This window comes from Gobio gobio (genome assembly GCF_949357685.1).
Source record: "Gobio gobio genome assembly, chromosome: 23".
NCBI lineage: Eukaryota > Metazoa > Chordata > Actinopteri > Cypriniformes > Gobionidae > Gobio > Gobio gobio.
Window position 1 is genome coordinate 29,650,186 of NC_137119.1, and position 18,889 is coordinate 29,669,074.

Genomic DNA, 18,889 nt, shown 5'->3' on the forward strand with positions numbered 1-18,889 from the left:
CGCAGAGCCCTATTGTTCTTCCTCTGTTTCTTATTATTATTATTATTATTATTTTATCGACTTCTCGGGCACTTTTGGGGCCCTTACCATGCTCAAAAACTCTTGAAACTTTGCACACACATCGGAATGCGCGGCCATCAGAGCCGGGCTGAAGCTGGTACCCGGGCGTGGCAGGGGGGCTCGACAGCGCCCCCTAAAGTGGGGTCTGAAAACTTGGTCTATATATCAAACACACTTGCACGTACATGTATGAAACTCGGTACACATATAGACCTCATCGGGCCAAACAACTTTCGTGCTCTAAGTTACGTGTCAGCCCAACAGGAAGTGAGCTAATATGGGTTGTTCTGAAAACACATGCTCTGGAATTTAATATACTCCTCCGAGGCCATTGTTTCAATCAGTGCCAAACTCGGTCAGCATGAAGTCAAGACACAGAGGATGCTAAATTGCGAACGGATTTTTGATATCTTAAAGGGTTTGGCCGTGGCGAAGCAACGAATTTATGGCGAGAAAAGGTAAACAGGAAGTGTGTAATAACTTGTGCAAACATTGACTGATTTGGATGAAACTTCAGCTGTGTGTTCGTTGTAAGAGGCCGATCACATGGATATGACTTTTGTGAGTCAAAGTTATAGCGCCACCAACTGGCAGCAGGAAGTGTGTCACTTTCAAAAATGCTTTGAATCACCATCTTATTTTCACACGATTGACTTCAAACTTCATCAGTATAATGTGAAAACATGACAGATAGAGACATATGAATGAATTCCTGATATTTCAAATAATGCTGCCATGGCAACATGTCAAAGTTTAATAATGTTTTTGACTGTTTGTGTGCCCTCCCCTCTATCACCAAAAGGGGGCAGTGTTGTATTATTTTTGAAACTCCCTTTCTCTCTCTCTCTCTCTGTGCTTGCTTATGTGATTTATGAGGACACAAATGTGTATGATGACATGGCTATTGGTATTACAACGTAGTGGTTAATGTGGACATGAACTATGACACTATATCACTACAGAACTCATTTTCTAAATCACATTTGAGTTACAATTCTTATCATCTGACAGCCGTGATTTCATGTACTCATTCAGACAGAACTCTTTTTTTAAAACAGAGGAGTGTGAGTGTGTTTTCTATACATGTGCTTTACAGAAGGTCATGTGCTGTGTTTGCAAAGATCACTTTTGACACATTTGTCTTTAAATTCATTATTTACTGACATAGTTCAAATTTATTTTTTAAAAAAATTCACATTATTTTCTACAAGTGTCTGTTTATAAGTGTCTTTTTTTCACAGAAAGTTTTTGTTTGAACGTGAATATTTGTATAATTCAGGGTCTGAGTTTTTACGTTCTCCTCGTAGGTGATTTATTCAATCTCCACCAAACTCGGTCAACGTGAAACGGAAGCTTAACGCATTAAAAATATTTAACGCAAATAACACAGCGTCCGTTTTTATATCAATTTTTGCTTAGCGTTACATGATCACGCTCCTATTCATGTACATGCTTCCAAGCGCGACAAGACACAAGAGAGCGCGCTGTATGCCAGTGTCCTGTCTGTGTGTGTGTTAGTGTCCTGTCTGTGTGTGTGTGTGTGTGTGTGTCCTGTCTGTGTGTGTGTGTATGTGTATGTGTGTGTGTCAGTGTCCTATCTGTGTGGATGCGTCTCATGTCAGCTATTCAAGGGACACTGACACACACACACACACACACACACACACACACACACACACACACACACACACACTCGATGCATAGATAGACTCGCGTCAGTTTCCTGCTCACATCGAGTTCTCTTTTGCCTAGGGTTGCCAACTCTCACGCATTTGGCGTGACACTCACGCTTTCAGGCTCTGTCTCACGCTCTCACGCTGCCCAACTTAATCTCACGCCAAATTGCCAAACCTGCTTTTGATATTAAACAATGTCTAAGCTTTTACATTTTTTAAAGTTTTAATGCGAAATTCAAACAATAAATAGCGTTTTGGCGCTAATATGGCATAACAGTTAAAGCCAGAGTGTTGAAAAACCATACGGAGTTGCGACATGCTCTATCATCTCCCGGCGGCGCGCGCAGTCGTGCTTCACAGAAATCTCAATACTTCTAGCGCTGTGTCAATACATTTGAATGGCTTGATACACAACAGCTCCACTTTACAGGGGTTTGCAGCAAGTTTTGGTAAACAGTACAGCATAGTGTGCATTGATTATTACATCAACCATACAGGATCGTTTTATAATGGAGAGTAATGCAACAATGTTAACATTAATGTTAATGTTTTTTATTGTACTTAGCCTTCAGGTATTCCATACTAATTGGTCATACTCATACTAATTGATGGTCAAATGTGACCATACACCTTAACTATTTTTCAATTAAATAAATGTTCTATATTTTAGTTCAATAATATTTATTGAATATTTTGAGGAGATCTTTTGGTACTAAATACTAGTTGTGCAATATTTATTGTCAATAATGACCACTTAAAATATTTTTCTTCTAATATTTGTATTATTTATATTACAATTAGTATAGTAATAAGGTTAAATTAGAGAATTATTTTTCAAAGAGGCAAATTAGAGTCATTTTGTGGAGTCAGCCTGTCATTAATGTTCATCAAAGAACAACGGGAACAGAGAAAATTGTAGCTTTAATGATGATTCATCTATATTTCATTTATTATTTATACAGTTAAGGAAGGTTTGATAACTATTACATTTCTGTATAACAGGGAAGGCCATGGGTAAATATAACATTTATTATTTTCATTTATTATTTATTTATTCCATTTATTATCATTTATTATTACTATACTCTCCTTGAAGTTTACTTCCCGCTACTTTTTCCCTCTTCCTCCCAACCACGCGGCTGCAACTGTCTTCTTCTTCTTCGATAGTAGCCTAAGCCAGTGTTTCCCAACCTTTTTTCAGTCATTTTATCATACGTTACGCTAGGGGTGTAACGGTACAGATTGCTCACGGTTCGGTTTGTATCACGGTTTAAGGTTCACCGTTTCGGTACGGTTCAGTATTTGCTATGTTCAGGGAAAAAAGGACTACTGTCAAATAAAACAAAAGAAAATAATAAGAACAAATCATTTAAATACAAGCAGCAGCACAAATAAATACTATTGAGCAAAGATACTAATAAAATAAACTATGCTTTTCAGGTTTTTTAAGGTACGTCTAACATTAGTTTTCAGGTAGGCCTACAGAAATTGATCAAATGTAAAATAACATTGCATATATGACTGTATAAATTAAAGATTAATCCTATTAAACTTACAAAAGTTATTCAATCAAGAGCAGTGAGTGATGCCCTTGTCTTTTGTTTGACATTAAACAGACAGCAGTAAAGGCTACTGCCCCTTTAAGACCTCGGATATGCGTTGTCTTTTCTGGACTGTATAAAGCTTACTTAAGCCATATACAGACTATGTCTGCTAGAATACTCATCAATATGTTGACATACTTTTTGCGTGAGTTTGTCCATTCAAGAGCAAGACTTGAAAGAGAACTCAATATTTGCGCGCTGAGAGACGTGTGCGCGCTCTCGGATGAGTGCACGGAAAATTTTCTCACAGTGCGCGCGACTTCTCATTCGCGTCTTCTGGCACTAAACCAGATAGTTGCGTGTTCTGAGTTAACACAATCAGAACGTAAAAATACGGGATATTTTACGGGAAAATACTAAAACGGGAAGACAGCGGGAAAAGAGCTAAAATACGTGAGAAACCCGGAAAAAACGGGAGGGTTGACAGCTATGGTGTGTGTGTGTGTGTGTGTGCGATATGTAGGCTTAGGGGTAGTGTAGGGGGATAGAATGTACAGTTTGTACAGTATACAAACCATTAAGTCTATGGAATGCCATCTGCCTGTCTTTCCCCTTCCCCCTCTCTATCTGTGTGTGTGTGTGGGGAGGGGGGGGGGGTCTCTCTCTCACCCTGTGAGTTTGTGTGTGTGCCTTTCTCTCAGTCCTTCCCCTCCCCCTCACTCTCACTCTATCATTGTGTGTGTGTGTGTGTGTGTGTGTGTGTGTGTGTGTGTGTGTGTGTGTGTGTGTGTGTGTGTGTGTGTGTGTGTGTGTGTGTGTGTGTGTGTGTGTGCGTGTGTGTGTGTGTGTGTGTGTGTGACTTTCTCTCTTGATCATAATTTAACCCTTTCATATAGGCTATCACAAATAACTATCACTTGAAATAAAAACGTCATGTGATGTGTTTGCCAAGATCACGTATGATGCACATGTCTTTAAATTAATTATTTACTGATATAATATAAATGTATTAAAACATAAATTTCACATGATTTTATAAAAGTGGCTATTTATAATAAACTTCCATAAAATGTAGACACGCATCTTACTCTTACCTGACACTGATATTAAAATCATCTTTGCAGTTTCTGTGATTTGGCTCCATTTATACATTTTTTATTAAAAAAATTTTATTGGACCACCCATATTGAAATTAAAGCATGTTTTATGGTGCATAAGATTGGTGCACAAATGGTAGCTAAGGTAGCTCAAAAACACATGAAGAGAAGTGTTAGAATAAAACAACATCAGCATTCGAATGGTATTCTGAACTCATTCCAATTTGACCTTTGACATAATCTGACATGAAATTCATATAAATTTAATTGATCTCATAGATGTGGCTGTTGTGGTTTGTGGTCATAGCAGCACCAACTGCTGCAGTTAATGTGGTGAATTCAGATGACTTTGACATAGTCCTTTTATGTTTTCCCATTTTAAATGCCTATTGCCTGCCGTGCACAGTTAAACTGATGCCACCGGGGTGGCGGTGCCACCGGCTTGGGCCCGTCATCGCTGCTCGCAGCTTTAATTTAATATTATTTCTGCTTAATATTTTGAAGCATGAAAAGAACGGAAATCTTGTGTAACATTAGAAATGTCCTTGCTGAATAGAAATACTTTTGAACAGTAGTGTGTTTAACTTGAGTAGCAAATACAATTCCTTAGGATACATATGAAAATGCATTTGAGATATATAAAATTAATGTGGATATAGTACAGATCCTTTGGTCTTGGACAATTTAATGAGATGCATTTGAGTTTTCTGACTTCTGATTGCCAATTTTGGTCAATCTGAGCAGAGTTTGAGATCTGTTGAGATTAGAGCTGGGTGATATGACCAAACATTTATATCACAGTATTTTTTTCCTCTAAATTATAATGGTTTCACGGGATATGATGGTATTTTTCCCCCTATACATGACTGGGTGTTAACCACTTTTTCTACTGATTGAGAGAGGAAATACTGCAGTAGATTGACTAGAATGCCCTATTTTACTGTCATGATGATGAGTGAATATTGTAGAAAAATTTCACACTAGAGTTAATGCAGGTTTGCAAAGCCCCACAAAATGATGCTGTGGGGAGACAACAACCAATAAAACACTTTTTGGGGCACCTTAAGCATTTTAAAAATCGAACCTAATATAACAACAAACTGCCAAAACGAGGGAGAAACGCAGAAGAACATTTAAAATGTCTAAGGATATTTTCAATACATTTAAGAGCACTACAGTCTCTGAACAAATGACACATGCAAGTTTAACACCAAAAGAATAAAGTAGTTACTTTTTTGCCCATTCTTCTTTGAATTGTCTATTTATTAATTTACATCATTGTCTTCTGTGTAGAATAATCCATCGCGTTCATGATCAGACGTACGGCTGTATCAGTGTCCATGTTTGCATACATTTCATTTGAAGCAGGCGTGATGAAATACACGCTGCTGGTTCGTGTTTAGAGCATTAGAGTATATGAAATATGTCCATAAAAACGTAACTTTAAACACGCTCGCTCCGGTCTATATCTATGCTACATGATCCATGTGGTGAGCGTTGTTAATCTCATCACCGCGTGTTGTTTGAATTCTCCGCTGTAATCAAGGGCTGAATCTGAAATCGCCCCCTATACCCTCAAATAGGGCATTATTTGAGGGGACAGCCATTTGGAGTGGTGTCCAAAACCATAGTGGACGTTATTGAGTGCACTCATTTAATCCCACATTGCATCGCAATAACAAGTGCACAGCCGATGTACACACAACGGCTGTCCGAATTCACTCACTCGTTTTCATTCACTCCTTCAAGTGAACTGTATTAGTGGACTAATGTAGGGAATAGTGAATGAGGGTTTAGGGGGCGATTTCGGATTCAGCCATAGGCTGTAATGCAATCTCAGCTGTGTCTTCACTACAGTGCAACAGTGAAAAGGGACCCCTCTCAAACAGTGTCGCGCTGCGCCGCGTTCCAAGCGCTGTTTAAGCGACATATACCGGTATTGCACTATAATCAAAATTCATATCATAACAAAAATAAACACCGGTATTCGGTATGAACTGATATACCGCCCAGCACTAGTTGAGATCTAATTTTTGAAATAATTTTTATTTTCTTGGGAAAAAAAGCAAGAAACCTGAGCAGAAGTCTCCATTCTCTTTGTTCAAGATATATAATAATTAAAATTGAGCATCTCCGGAGTGAATTTCTTCCCGCTGGGTTTGTGAGAAGGCAAGCGTGAACATTCAGACACTCATGGTGTGTCAGGAAATAAGCATCTGAAGAATGTGTTGAATTTTGTCTAGCTTCATTCCCAGACCCCCTGCTCACTTGAGAAGTGTATAATCTTACGTAATCTCTTATCAGATCATGGGTCGGACGGTCAACTTTGGGTAAAAATGCAGTTGAGCAGCTGTGACTTACAAACCAGACTTTTGAAAACAAAGTGCAGTTTTAGCTCTCTGGCGTCTCATGTACATTCTTCATTTATTGTTTTTATTTGTTTCGTGTTGTCTATTTATTTTAGGCTGTGCTTTAAAAGGAACACTTTTTTTTAGTTTCGTTTTTACTTTTAGTTTGTTTTTTTAATTTCTCTTTCATTTTCAGCATGCTAAATCGTAGTGTGCTAAAAACCCTCTCAGATAAGTTATGTCTCTAATGCACTCTAAAGATTCTACTCAACCACACTTATAACTAAGATAACCAGTGGACCATCTGACTCATTCTATTCTGATGTATTCATGGAAGTGTGCATTTATCTTTAAGAGAAAGAGACATAAGAAAGCATGTTGCCATCTACAGGTGTTTCCTGTTTGAGGTCTGCCACAAGTAAATCTCACCCTTATCCTGTTTGTCTGTCGATTTGTGCTCTGCCATGATGCTTGAATCGCTTTAACAAAGCTCAATCAGATCTCATGCAGTCTAGCTTTCCTGTAGCTCAAACACTAGAGCGTGGCGCTAGCAACGCCAAGGTCATGGGTTCGATTCCCAGGGAAAGCAAGAACTGACAAAATGTAAAATGTGTAGCTTGAAGACAATGTAAGTCGCTTTGGATAAAAGCGTCTGCCAAATGCATAAATGTAAATGTAAATGTAGCGGCCCGGTCAGTTTTTGTGAAGGGGGCTTCCTCTCTAGCAGATTGATTCAGTCATTCATGCACCCCAGCTTCCTGTTTTGGTGATGTGATAATAGGCAGATCATTTAGCCTCTTCTGTGATTTAATGGCCGATGTAATTTAGAATAGACAGGCACCCGTTCTTCACAAGCGCTCAATCATGTCTGGACTCAAGCCATCCTGCTTTTCTTCCTCTCTTTTTTATCTCATTCTCTGATTCAAGTCGACACAGCTGGCAAGGATTGTTTCAGTATCACGTTTTTAATTAAGATCAGATTATCTGCTATTCTCTGAATTGAAATAAGGAGATTATGCTCTGTCATAAATGACCTTTAGCCTTTGGTTTTTCTATCGCACTTTTGCTCTCTCCTTTTGGGTAATTGTTTCACTAGACTTAATTTTTATCTCATTTTATATTTTGGATTTTGGACTTCATATATTCTCTGTTTTTTTATTAATTATTTGCATTTTTTGGAAAATTATTGTTGTTTGTTTTCATCGACTAGGGTTTTGGTACCGTGAATATATGTTAACGTTTAGCAGTAAATTGTGACCACCATTACTCCAGCATCTCCAATGCATTTATGATTTAGCAGAACAGGCTTGATCTGCTCCGATTTTGTGTCAGATGGCCCACAACGCAGAAATATTTATCACTGGATTTGCCAAAGTTTGCATGATTCATGGCATTGAATATTTGGAATATATTCAAGAGGATGAGCTAAATGAGACTTTTCTTTGTTGTTGTCTTTGCAACATTTCACAGACAGTTGGCATTATTTATTGCTAATAAGAAATGTATTTATTTATTGGGATACATTTATTTTTATTTATTGTTGCAGCTGCACGCTGATTTATTATTCTAGCATCATCCATTTCAGAGTTACCTAGCCCTAGCACAAATTTGATTTGGTTGTTTCACATGTCATTCAGACACTCCTTATTATCTCAGGTTACCAGATGGATGGATGGATGGATTAATAAACAAATGTCCAGTCTAGTTTTCATCTTCATACCATAAACATTCTCTCCGTAGAGGTGCTTTACATTTTACTTGGTCTCTGAGCTGTCTAACTAAATCCTTCAAAACCGTGTGTATGTGTCTACATGCGTGTACTTGTTGTTTTTGTATGTGTGATTGTCATTTCTACCTATCTGTACTTTTGTACGAGTGTGTCTCAGCGCGGGGCTCTGTTCTCGCTCCACTGCACTAATAGTCCATGGGGCGGCAGCTCACGAAACTGTGTCACAGCCAATGAAGCATTTCACCCTGAAACGTGGAATTCTGTATCCCAGCATCCTGAAGCACTTGCTGATGTAGAGCATTTAACCTCTTAAAGTGAGTGGGAGGTTTTGGTGGTGTGCTAGATTCTGAGTTTTACGTCATTCATTGATCTCGTTCAATTCTTCTATTCTGGTCAGAATTGGTCTTTGATGCAGTCTCGTCATTGTGACAAATTCCCATCCACCATCTAACATGCTAAAAAATGTAAACTTGTTTCAGAGGATTTCACAAAGCCTTGGAAATGTTTGCATGTTTGTGACGATTTAACAAATGAACCAATTGGAGTAACCAAATGAAGTACATATTTTAAGACTAGGCATGTGCAAAGCTACTTTGGGTTGTCTGAACAATGAATTGCCTAAACAAATATTGCCCAAATGAAGCACTGAATAATTTGATTATTTTGCTGTATAAAAAATGTCCATTAGTCAATAGTTTAGCAATGTATGCTCGCACAGAAGTCACTTTCAAACCAAGCAACTTTCTATTGGTCAAATTTGGGAATTTTATGAAATCTGTGCAGGGGAATCTTTTGCCCTCACATGAAATTCCTGTCTGTGTGTATTCCGATTGAAAGGACGGGATTTCACCCATGAAAATTTTCCAAACAATGGTAAATGTACCTTAAAGCAGCACTAGGTAGGTTTTGCTCTCGGGGTCCCCCTACAGTTGTGAAACAGTATTGTCCTCTTCTACTGTCGTAAACTGTCATTCTACATCAGCGGATGCATCGCACGTGCATTTGTTGACATGACAACTATGATAGCCCTGAACACTGCAGGAGGAGATCACATGCAGGTGTTCTGCTTGCGTCACGTGTGAAATGTCTTCATCCCAGGTACAGTGGCATATGTTTCAGCAAGTCATATGAATATAATTTCATGGGTTTTATTTTTTTCAAACGCCAAATGATCGCGATGCTCACGTTTACAAGCCAGCGTCATTAGTAGCCTAGTCTATTGGTTCCCGTTTTACGGAATCTATATGATACTTCAATTCAATGTTTGAGTGGTAGGTAATAACCATATATCGTCAATATTATAATATCAAGCTACTATGAATCTGCAAATTTGAAAAATCGATTTGCATTATAGCTTGAGGCAAGACAAATAAACCAATATCACAGACATGTTAGGTATCCTAAAATATGATTTTGTACATCTTATATGTATTTACTTGCAAGAATGTAGCCCCTCCTCCTCCAGCTCACGCCAACGAGCAAACGCTGGCCCAATGTTGATCCTCGTCCTGCCTTTAATCCGATCACTTTCTCGTTTCCTCGTTTTACTTTCCTCCGACAAAACCTTTGCGTTCTTATTTTTCTGTGCTGCTTCGGCCATGACTATAACATTCGGCAAACAAATTATAGTTTGGCTCGCACGTCCGAATTTAAGGAAGTGGGGGTGGTGGTGGAAGTGACGTATATGCCGTAAAGCAGTCGAATTTTGTAGTTTTTTTTTTTCTCGGGTTACTACCCGAAACCCGAAGTTTAAAAGTACGATTAAAAACGATACAGACCCCGTCAGGCTATGGCAGACGTGTCATTCAACCTATTGTAAGTCGATGTATCATCACAAGAGTCTTGAAAATATATTATAAAGGTTGAAAAGTTACCTAGTACTGCTTTAAGACTTGTGTAAACAAACTTTATTCTGAAAGATCTAAGTGGAATAGAACCGAATGGAAAAGAAATTGGAGCATCAAAACAAAGACTATAGATATAGAAAGACGGTTCACTCCTATTACTCATGAATGGGAGAAACTGCAACGCGCAATATGGCGGAATATTCCCGCCTTCTAAAGTAAAAGAGCCAATCACTGATTGGTAAAGTCATTGCGTCACTGCAGCTGCCATTAGAAGCTCCGGTTCCCATAGAAACCTGAGACCCGGCTTAGGACTGCATCTGTATATTTAAAGATCCAAGTATTGGATCAATCTACCTCTACCTATTATTTAAGACTGCACATTGTGTCTGCAAGTTAGCTTGCTAGCTGCTAACTTGCTATATTAGCTGCAATATACATTTTGACCCTTTCATAATGCCTAATGCATACGTTAACATGCTAAATTCAAGCATTTAACATCAATATAAGGTAATTTCTTTAAAAAATATCTGACCCTATTGTTGTAGCTACTTCTTGTTTTTCGTGTTGTTCTATATTCTAGACTTAATTTATTTATAGTGTTAAAAACGGCTGTTGAGACATGTTTTGGTGGTGCACGGGAGCATGATAATGACATTTCCATTATCCACCTCCTGTCTTTAAACGTGAAATCTGTTTTTATGGGAATAAAACATTTTTTGTACATCATGCAGCCTGGTTTTCAACATGAGCGGGCCCGTGGCATTGATCAAACAGCAGCGCTAGCGTACCAAGGTCGTATACACTGTTGTGTATGAGAGAGCCTGTCATTCCCCGAAGCACATGATGACTTTCTTTCTCCTCCCAGTGTAGTGGAAGGCAGAGGAATGATGGGACGCTGTGGAAACCAGCTACCATTGACCATCTGGAGCAGACCAATGAGTGGGGGGGAGGAATGTAGATCACACACACACACACACACACACACACACACACACACACTTTCAGAGCTCTGTTAATGCTCTTGCTAACAGGAAGTCAGTGAAAGGGAGTCTCGTGACAGGCCTGAGTATGATCTCTGTGTGTGTGTGTGTGTCTGTGTGTTAAAAGAATAACCATCTTAGAGATTCATACACGAATAGTCAGTCAGTATGTTATGGAAGTTGAATGCTTTGTGGCCTAAAGTATGTAAGAATGTGCCCCTTCCAATCTGTTCCTTTGATAAACCCAGACTCTCTCTGTCAGGTAAGTCTGATTAGGCATCTTCTGTTCCCACGATGCATTGCAAAACCGCTGCCATGTTTATTTTTACAGTTTAAAAGGAAAAGGTCTGGTCTGGTCTGCTCTGTCTGTCTGTCTGTCTGTCTGTGTGTGTGCGTACTGTATCGTTTGATGGGGCGCACTGCAGAAGTTTGCAGCTACACACTGTGGTTTGACTCTAGCTAGGTTGAAGCCTTTAAGTTTGGCAGGAAGTGTGTATTAAAAATGTGAGCCTTTGCAGCTGCGTGCTGTAAAGCGAGATATGCACGAAACGACGGATTGTGATTGTCCCCTCCACAAACACCAGTTACCATCTTTTTTTCACTGTAACCAATGTTTTTTGTGCAAAATTCCTTTTTTATAGTGTAGAAAGTTTTAACTAACAATGCTAAATGGTTTCTGAATGGTTTTAATATAGCTATCCAAAGGTGTCCTTTAGCAAAAACACATTTTGTTTGCATGTTAGTAATGTGTTAAACTGTGTATCTTCAAAAATCAACAAGTTAGTGGATTGCCTAAATGACCAGTCGACTAATCTATTTTAAGGAGGTCTTGTGTAATAAGCTAGTTTGGGTACACTTAACCCCGATCAAACCAGTTTTTTATGGACACCACACGATTGCAATGCACCACACAACGCTTACACCTGAAAAAAAAACAACAACAAAAAAAAAAAAACGAGCGAGATATGATGCATGCAGTGGCCAAAGAGTTGTTTGAATGCTTTTGGCTGCATCGGCGGTGCATTAAAAATAATTTTGAGTATACAACTTTGTGTGTTATAATGCAAACTGACTAACAGCTAATGTACAGGATGTATAAGAAAAAAAATAGGTTCTATATGTAACATTAGTTAATGCTGTAACATGAAATAGCAATAAACAATACTTTTACACCATTTAGCAGCATTTATAGGGTAATGTTAAGTTGTGCATATGCTACTGTTCACAAGTTTGTTTTAAAAGTTTAAAAAAGTCTATTTGATTAAAATACAGTAATATTGTAAAATATTTTTACAATTTAAAACAACAGTTTTAATATATTTTACATTTATGATGCCTAATGCACTAGCAAAAGTTTTGCCAAAATAATCTTGACAAACTGTTTTTCCTAATGTGTTAATGGGTCTGCATGATCTTCCCCATTTTTCTTGCTCAAGTTTCAGTGTTTGACCTACTATGTGATCTCCAGCTGTACTTTGGCCCCTAGGGGCCTGGCTTTAATAAGTTGCCATGGCAGCGACACCATAAGGCATGCAGGTAGACCATCACACATATGCCATAGCATTTAGCAGCTTGGTGGTGATTATGGAGGTGCATATACCTTGTTATAACTTGTATTACACTCTCTAACCAAAACCAAAAGTGGTATTGGTTAGAATCAGGTCAACCTATTGGGGAGGAGCTCCAACAGCCACACAAACATTTTTATTCAGAAATGCATACTTGGATCTAAATAATTCCAGTTTTATTGAAGATAGTATGCAGTAACATTCAGATGTTTTCAGAGTTCATCAGCTCCATGCTGATGGCTGGCACAGGCCGATCCAAATCGAACAGTAGGACTTTGTGAGATGTGGAGTTTGGAGACGACCCATCAATCAATGGGCCTGCCTGTCTGCTAAAACACAGTGACTGAGAGGACTTAGCACACTAACAGTACAGTTAATGCTAGGGCTGCAACCCAATGCTGTCTTTCAGTGCAGATTAAACTCTATATGGTGTATGCTATAGAATAAGTGAAAGCGTTATTGATATAAAAATATTGATGAATGATTGCATTCACTTGCAATCTTTGTTGTGTTCCATTTCATTGACGTGCATGCATACACAAATATTTGAACTAAACTAAACTAGCACCAAACCAGCACTAACCATCCTGAACTAGCATGAAATTCTTCTGGTCTTTTCAGCAGGACAGTTGCAGTGTGTTCCTTTCATCATAAATAACTTGATAAGGAAGTTATGGCAGAGCGAATGGAATTTTGTTTTCAGGGTTTTTTCCTGGAAAGAATGTTTCTGGGACACACACACACACACACACACACACACACACACACACACACACACACACACACACACACACACACACAAGCAACACAATGCAGACATTTACAGGTTCCAGTGTAATATGCTGCTCAAGGTCAACTCTTATTTGCTTTTGAGGGCTCTGTCCTTTCAATCTGTCTGGTTATCTCCTGACTTCTGTGTGTGTGTGTGTGCTTGTGCGTGTGCGTGTGCGTGCGTGCGTGCGTTTGTATTACATTGTGGGGACCAAATGTCCCCACAAGGATAGTAAAACCTGAGATCACCAACATTCTGGGGACATTTGGCTGGTCCCCATGAGGAAAACATCTTATAAATCAGACTAAATGATGTTTTTTGAGTATGTAAAAATGCAGAATGTCTCCTGTGATGGGTAGGTTTAGGGGCAGGGCCAGTGTAGGGGGATAGAATGTACAGTATGTATGTCCCCACAAAGATAGTGAACCAGACGTGTGTGTGTGTGTGTGTGTGTGTGTACATATTCGTTCTAGCTCTCAGTGGCATTCTGTCTTCCTTATATTCCCCATTTTCTTTGGGGGAAAAATAAAGGTTTTAGCAATACATCACATGCATTTAAAATATCCATTGTTTGTCTTCCAAGAAAACAGACCAAAGTATTGATTCTGTTCTATTTTGGGCATCGTATTTGTGGGCAACATCTAATGGAAAAGGAGTATATTTGCATACACGATAAACCATAAACATTACAAAAACAAGTGAATTTCATCAAGGAACATTTTAGCAGTAGATGAGCAAACGCTGAATGATTTCACATCATAATTGTGTGATATCAGGAGAATCTTGTGGTCTTGTTTTAAGTTCTTGCGCATGTGAGTGGTCTGCTGAGCAGATGTTAAATGTATGATTTTTATGGTTGAATATCTCTTATGTAGCATTTTCTCTGATCCCTTTTCGTTTCACACCTAGACTGTTCACTGCTTTATTTCTTTCTCACACAATCATGAAAGCTGACTACTGTAACCTTATTTCATTCCCTGGGCCCTGGCTGATAACTTTTTAATTTAATATTTCTGCGCATTATTCAGAAAAGAAAATAGCTTTTTCCTTTGTGAGGGACACGTCCTGTTTTGTGTGTCATGATAAATTCTGATGCATCTTCCCATTTTTTTTAATTAGCTTTTTTTTTTTTTTACGCATTTATTATTTCTTGGATTTTTGAAACATATTAACTAGCTGAAAAATATGTGTTTTTAGTTGGATGTTAATATTTTGAACTAATTTAGATAGGTGAGGCTCTCTCTGCAGGATATGTGAAGATTTTTTTGTACCTCTAATGAAGTTTAATGATGGATGAAAGAGCTCATGAATCCATTTATACCTAAAAGTGGATCAAATCCACCAAATATACTGATTATGTTTGTTAACAGGACTTTCACATTTTGTTCTACCAGTATTAACCACAGATCATGTTATATTATAAATCCAAAACTGCTATTTGAAATGCCAGAGGGAGCCCATGGCTCAAATGCGAACTATCTTTTGTGTTTGGGAGCAAATTGAGCTATTTAAAGTAAAGCACAAGCCTTTCAATTATGTCCTGGCTTAACTTGTTTGTTTCAGAAGGAAATGTTACCACAGAAAAAAGAATTGCATATATTAAATCTTTTAAAGGGTTAGTTCACCCAAAAATGAAATTTCTGTCATTAATTACTCACCCTCATGTCGTTCGACACCCGTAAGACCTCCGTTCATATTCGGAACACAAATTAAGATATTTTAGTTGAAAGCTGATGGCTGAGAAAGGCTTCAGATAGGCCTCCATTGGCATTCAGTACACTTACACTCCCAAGACCCATAAAAGGCACTTAAAACGTCGTTACAAAGTCCATCTCACCACAGTGGCTCTACAATAATTTTACGATGCGACGACAATAGTTTTTGTGCGCAAAAAAAAATCAAAATAACACCTTTATCCAGCTTGTTATTGTCTTCCGTGTGTGCCTCCACGAAGCATGCGCGAGAATATGACGTAGCGCCAGCGTTCGGGAATCCATGAAATGCACACTTAAGCCCCATTTTGAGAACTACGCCGAGACCTAAAGCACGATCAATGTAGAATCCAACAGCTTAGACACGCGTGTCTTCCTCTGCTTGTAAACAAATCCCTTCTGTGTCATGTGTCCGAGCGCCGGATCTGCGTCATATTCTCGCGCATGCGTCGTGGAGGCACACACGGAAGACAATAACAAGCTGGATAAAGGTGTTATTTTGATTTTTTTTGCGCACAAAACTATTGTCGTCGCATCGTAAAATTATTGTAGAGCCACTGTGGTGAGATGGACTTTGTAACGACGTTTTAAGTGCCTTTTATTGGTCTTGGGAGTATTAATGTACTGAATGCCAATGGAGGCCTATCTGAAGCCTTTCTCAGCCATCAGCTTTCAACAAAAATATCTTCATTTGTGTTCCGAATATGAACGGAGGTCTTACGGGTGTCGAACGACATGAGGGTGAGTAATTAATGACAGAATTTTCATTTTTGGGTGAACTAACCCTTTAATGTGGACTTTAATATGAGTCAAAGATGGAGACATGAGTCTGATTTAAGAATGTAAGCTGTGCTCTTGAAAATATATTGTTGAGATTTATGATTGTCCATCTGCAGAATGACAACTTGATCTGCAAGTATGAAGCATCCAGCGAGCAGATAGTCTGCTCTTATTCCTCTAAATAAATAACCATGTCAGAGTGAGAGAGAGAGAGAGTAAAACGTGCAGAAAGAACTTGCAGCGAGAGCAGAGAAAGATAACATGCAGGAAATTGAGAAAGGATGACAGCTCTGTGTGAGCCAAGAGATGCTCGAGATCTTTCTCAGCAGTTCTCTTAACCTTTAGACAGGCCACGAAGTCAGATATCTTACATTCACAGTTCCTATAAACAGAATGAGAGAATAAGGAGGGTAGAAAAATCATTGTGCACTTTAAGTTACCATCACATATTGCCATCATATATTGTATTATGAACTCTTCATGACAGACTTGCGCTGCACATGTTGCACTTAACTGTATTTTCCTTTTTTGAAGTGATTCCAATCATATTTCAAGCAATTCAAAACCATCATAGCGAACAGTGCGCATCTGAAGAGTCTCAGCTGAAGGAAATAATTCATTATTTATCGTCATTAATATATTGGCCAAATTGTCTTATTGAGCCGATAACGATAATGATAACATAATATATGGTGGCCGATATATTGCGCATTCCTAGTAATAACCTTTTTGACCATTACAGGTTGCCGAGTTGTCCGAGAAAATGAACACATAACTTCAGATTTGGAATGAGGAGTATATTATAAACTACGATCAACTAGGTCATGCAAGGGCTTAACCAAACTCCCTTTCTGTAAAAGCTGTGTGAAAGTGATGAGTTTAGGGCAGATACATCACAGACAAGGCCCAGACTAAAATGCTTGTCTGAGTTGTTTTAACTAAAAGAAACTATATTAAAATATGTCGGTTTCATTGTTTTGTCTCAAGATATGTTTGTCTCCTAGTAATGTTTTTTCTTCTTCTAAGGAACGTTTATAAAAGCTACTTAAATGTCCTAATTGAACTAAAGCCTAATCCTGGCTTGATCTAAGCCCCGTCTGTGAAACCAGGGCGTATTGTTGTAAAATAATATTATTTCAATGCAGTAATAATAACACAATGATAATACAAATCTAAACAAGAAGATATTTTAAATTATTATTGTTGTTATTATTAATGTATATAAATATTGAACATGTTCATATTTATTTTTTTCCATTAGTATCAGTAGTAATTCTACCTTGATCAGCCAAATCATACAGTTTGTTTACAAGTTTAATGTAAGGTTCATGTATATTAAACTGAAAAGAACCAAATATACAATTCAATACTTATTCACAATTATTTGAGTTACAATTAATCACAGCCACATTTTCACAACCATGACAGTCCTAGTGGAGGGAGAGAGAAGAGCAGTACAGACAGAGCTGCTACTTCTGCTAACAGACGGACAAACAGATGGAGAAGTGTTTTAAAGCGGTGTGTGTGTGTGTGTGTGTTAGAGGTTGACTCTTAGTCACTGTACGGCCCATCCAGGAAATGAGCGCCTCTCTGCTCTGCTGCACTGAGGCCTATCACCGCCTCTCTGTCTGCCTGTCTCTGTCTTACACACACACGCGCACACACAGTGAATGAGAATGGACTAGTGCTCCCCCTAATGTTTCTGTGCATTAAATGCCCTTTTTCTATTTTAGGAGATAAAGAAAGACTCAAAAAAGGAGGTGAAGAAGGAGTCCAGTTTGGCCGGATCCAAATCTGACCTGTCCAATGGCAGCGCCAGCCCGAAATCAGAACCCAGCCTCAGACCCGCCAGGAAAGGTAGCGTATCTGATCTAAAAAGTAGTCCAGTGCTTATTCAGCACAATACACCCACACAAACACACCCTCATGTCTCACAGGACAGGATTTGGGGGCTGGTTAAAGTTTCTGTGGATCAAGGATTCAATTAAACAGAGATCTAGCTCCGATTTGCTTCTCGCAGACGAAAAGAGTGAAAAAGGCTTGCAAAGGCTCATCCTTCTTAAATGTGCCAAGTCACCCATATGGTTCCAGAATCTGTCCATCAGACCAGTCGTAACGGGATTATGTGTGATTGGGCCTTTAAGAGTAATTACAGTATTACTCTCCTCGGACCAGAAACCATTTACTCCTACCACTTCCTGTGTGTACGGTGTGTGTGTGTGTGTGTGTGTGTGTGTGACGCTACACAGTTAAGCATTATTAAATCACCTTTACACAGACAATTACATAAACTTCACATATTGTCTTCATTGTTATTAATCTGATTGGTTAGAGATCAGGTTGGCCGAATTAGTTGAGTATTTTGCCAAATTAAATTAAAATGCATAATTAAAAAATATGGATGAAAATACAACCATCAAAATAAGACACTTACTTAACTATTGATATAATATTAGTGATATAATCTTGTAAAGATGTGATAAAAATTCAGAGGCTGCGTCTGAAAACTTAGACTGCTGACTTGTTGCCTTGTTGCCCTATCAGGCTATGACTTTTCTGGCAGCGTTTGCGCATGAAGGTATCTTACGGAACTGACTTCTGAGGCAGCGTAACGTTTAGTTGTTAGAGCTTTGGTGATAACCAATCAAATATTTAATTAGTACAAATGTATTTAATTTTTTTGCTAGAAATTACATAACAATTGGAAAAGTCACAAATAGAAAGCACAGGATTGTGGGATACCAAAGGCAGAGAAGGATACATCTATGCTGCCTTC

General features: G+C 38.5%; 1 protein-coding gene across 6 annotated transcripts in view; it reads left to right on the forward strand.

The window, feature by feature from the left end:
- Positions 1 to 18,889, forward strand: part of sh3kbp1 (SH3-domain kinase binding protein 1) — a 77,786-nt gene that overhangs the window by 30,919 nt on the left and 27,978 nt on the right. For all 6 annotated transcript variants that reach the window (XM_079806500.1, XM_079806499.1, XM_079806501.1 and 3 more), the window contains exon 3: positions 17,847 to 17,970. In XM_079806500.1, the coding sequence (XP_079662626.1) occupies positions 17,847 to 17,970 (124 nt within the window). The remainder of the gene's footprint in view (positions 1 to 17,846; positions 17,971 to 18,889) is intronic.